This window comes from Hoplias malabaricus, chromosome 15, assembly GCF_029633855.1.
Source record: "Hoplias malabaricus isolate fHopMal1 chromosome 15, fHopMal1.hap1, whole genome shotgun sequence".
NCBI classification, from domain to species: domain Eukaryota; kingdom Metazoa; phylum Chordata; class Actinopteri; order Characiformes; family Erythrinidae; genus Hoplias; species Hoplias malabaricus.
In genome coordinates this window covers 34908271-34911895 of record NC_089814.1, presented here as the reverse complement: position 1 = coordinate 34911895, position 3625 = coordinate 34908271, and the positions used below count along the sequence as shown (strand labels likewise).

The 3625-nt window shown below is 45.8% G+C and overlaps 1 protein-coding gene across 1 annotated transcript; it reads left to right on the top strand.

The window, feature by feature from the left end:
- Positions 1-2713: 2713 nt before the first annotated feature.
- On the top strand, positions 2714-3625 carry ch25hl2 (cholesterol 25-hydroxylase like 2). The gene has a single exon (XM_066645111.1). The coding sequence runs from the start codon at positions 2714-2716 to the stop codon at positions 3623-3625; it is 912 nt and encodes a 303-aa protein (XP_066501208.1).

The window sequence follows — 3625 nt, the reverse complement described above, 5'->3', positions numbered from 1 at the left end:
TGTGTATAATTATTGCTTCTATAATCCTGAATTTGACAGATAGAAACTGAAAAGGAAATGTCTGGTTTATAGTTCAACAAGAGATTCAGACATTTGTAACTATCCTTAAGGAACTGTCAGGTTGTGATTGAACAGAGGATAGACACGGAGGCAGAGGTGGATTAAAACAACAGTGGTGAACCGGTCAATGGGAAACATAAATGTAAGAAACTAAACATAAACTGGAAACTAGAAATGAGTAACTGGGACAAGAATATACTGAACATTAGTGATTGACCGATATATCGGCCGGCCGATTAATCGCGCCGAATTTTGGCATTTTTTATATAATCGGCTTCGGCCAATATATATGAGCACAAGAGGTCAATATTTACATAATGCACACAGGCAATGCTGTGGGCAGCTCCGTCATTCTGGCTGTTAGAGTGCTCTTTGCGCCCATTTTGCCATCTTACAGACAGACATCACTGAGCACAAGTACAGGAGTACAAGCCTCCAACCTGTAGCTTCATATCGTCTCATCAGAGAAAAAGGTATGAATTATTCGTTCTTTTTCAGCTCTCACTATTTGTTACTCTTTGTAACATACACTCAATAATCTGCATCATAAACAACTGAGTTGATAGTTGTAACCTAGAAACCCAGCTTTATTTAGCCTCTTATTTCACTCATTGATCGGTGGCGCCTATAAAAAATCACTCATTGTTATATCCGCCAGTATATCTCAAGTACTACAGGTCCAAAGTCGACAGTCAATGTACCAAATTAAAGAGTAAAGGCACTGATTTTCATTGATTTAATAATTTTATATATAATCACACCCGATAAATAAGTATTTTTGGTCAAAATATACCTTGCCCGTAAATTGTTATGAAAAAATATTAGTGACAGCACAGATTTTCAGATATTTCACGGCAAAATCCTCACAGACAGTTACTCGGAGCGGGATTCCAACCAACAACCTACAGGTCCCTGGAGCTGTGTGACTGCACACTACCTGCTGCACTTATTTCTTTTAGGTTTTATATTATAATTTTTTTGTATTTACTGTGATTATATATATTAAGTTATTAACAAGCACCACGCTACCAACTTTAAATATATATAATTATCTCAGGTGCCTAAGACTTCTCCACAGTACTGTACTTCTGTAGGTGTACTACAATAGATGTGTTGTGTTTTGACAAGCTTAAATTTTGACATGTTTTCATAAATGTTCAACATTAACAGTGTTCAGAAGCACGAGAAATAATCAACCTGTTCTTGTTTTAAACCTAGATTCATGTTTTAAAGTTTTAAAAGTTTTAAAAACTGCTTTTTAATAAGCAGTTAGCCTTTTTTTTCTTTTAAAGTACTGTTGTTATAATTAGGGGCAGCATGGTGGTGAAGCAGGTAGTGTCACAGTCACACAGCTCCTGGGACCTGGAGGTTGTGGGTTCGAGTCCCGCTCTGGGGGACTGTCTGTGAGGAGTTGGTGTGTTCTCCCTGTGTCTGCATGGGTTTCCTCCGGGTGCTCCGGTTTCCTCCCACAGTCCAAAAACACACGTTGGTAGGTGGATTGGCGACTCAAAAGTGTCTGTAGGTGTGTATGAGTGAATGTGTGAGTGTGTGTTGCCCTGTGAAGGACTGGCGCCCCCTCCAGGGTGTATTCCCGCCTTGCGCCCAATGATTCCAGGTAGACTCTGGACCCACCGCGACCCTGAACTGGATAAGGGTTACAGATAATGAATGAATGAATGTTACAATTACTTACAAAGTAATATTCTGTTATTTCTGATCACTTACTAAAGGTCTTTTCCACATATAAAGATATTTATTTGAAATGATTTTTAGCACTGTTGAATCACATAATAATGTTAGACCACCTCCGAAACACATCTGAATATATGACACAGAACAAGCCCCCAGAAATGTGCGACTATCTCAGACAGGTGGTCAGAAATCCCAGTGGTGTGTGTCTGTGCTGGTTATTATCAGTCTTTAAAGTCATGTTAAAAATCAGGCTGAGTGCCCGCTTCACTTTCTCTCTCTGAATGAAATCTCTAGGGGAGAATGCTGTTGTAATTTTGTGGCTCAGCTCCTGGTGGCTGTTATTCTTGCGCATGCAGAGCCGCCAGATTTCTTCACATCTCCGTGACTGACTACCAATTTTCATCTCCCATTTGCTTCTTCTGCCTGCCATGCCTTTTGTTTCTTAAACATTCCAACCCTGAGAAGGTGGAAAGGTGCTTGTGTTCACCCTCTCTTTTCACACTGAGATATTTAGGTCAGAAATTAGACAGTGACAGATTCAGTCTCCAAGCAGAATTCTGGATCCTTCTCACTCTAATGATGAAAGCCTTTGCATGTTCTCTCTTGCTATTTCTCTCTCTCTCTCTCTCTTGTCCTCTCCCTTCCTCTATGTGTGTATGTGTGTGTGTGTGTGTGTGTGAGAAAGAAAGAAAGAGAGAGAGAGATGTAGAGGCTGAGAGAGAGGGAGAGAGGGAGCGGATGTAGGAGGTGGATCTTAGACAGACATTAGCCATTTAGTCCTGCCTCGTTTGGCTCCTCAGACTACAGATTATCTGCCATCTACGCTTCAGAAAGCATCCAAGCTGCACAAGCGCTCGAAAGACTTTCCACGCCAGATATCCTCCAGCATCAGCTCCATCATCTCGATTCAGAGGAAGACAGCTGTGGGTTCTCTCTCCTTCTCTCTCTCTCTGCAGGCAGGATGAATGTGGAGAGACTAGGGATGGCTCTCTCGGGTGTTTGGGACGGCGGAAACGCGTCGTGGCCTCTGTCTGAGCGTCCCGTTCTCCAGCCGGTTTGGGACTACCTGCGGCAGAACCATGAAAGTACAATGCGCTCGCCTCTGTTCCCCGTTTTCATCTCCGTCTCCACCTATCTGTTGCTGGTCCTGTTCTACACCATCCTGGACTTGCTGGCCCCTTCCTGGCCTAGTATCCGGCGCTATCAGATCCATCCAGACCACACGGTCACCTGGGCGAACATCTGCAACACGCTGGCACTCACCACCTACAACCACCTGCTGTACATCTTCCCGGCTGCTGTGGCGCAGTGGCTGTGGCGTCCCCCGGTGCCTCTTCCCAAAGAGGCACCCTCACTGACTGCCTTCCTGCTGGGGATCCTGGGTTGCACGGTGGTCTTCGACTTCCAGTATTACCTGTGGCACGTCTTGCACCATCGCGTGAGCTGGCTGTACAGCACTTTCCACGCCATCCACCACCAGTACAGGCAGACGTTCAGCTTGGTGACTCAGTACCTCTCAGCCTGGGAGCTCTTCAGCGTGGGGCTCTGGACCACCGTGGACCCGGTTCTGCTCCAGTGCCACTGCTTGACCGGCTGGGCCTTCATGATCTTCAACGTGTGGGTTTCCGCTGAAGATCACTGCGGCTACGACTTCCCCTGGGCCATGCACCGCTTGGTGCCCCTCGGGCTTTGGGGCGGCGTCTTACGTCACGACATCCATCACCTTCACCCGGGGACCAACTTCGCCCCGTTCTTCACGCACTGGGACTGGCTGGCAGGAACCGCCTGTGCTCCCTCTGCAAAACCTCGCGAGAACGAGAGCGATGAGAACAACACCGGGGTCAACAGACGGAAGGCGGACAAAGGGGCCTAA

What these genes read in the sequence shown, in the direction of transcription:
- ch25hl2 (XM_066645111.1), top strand. Translation starts at nt 2,714, where the DNA reads ATGAATGTGGAGAGACTAGGGATGGCTCTCTCGGGTGTTTGGGACGGC.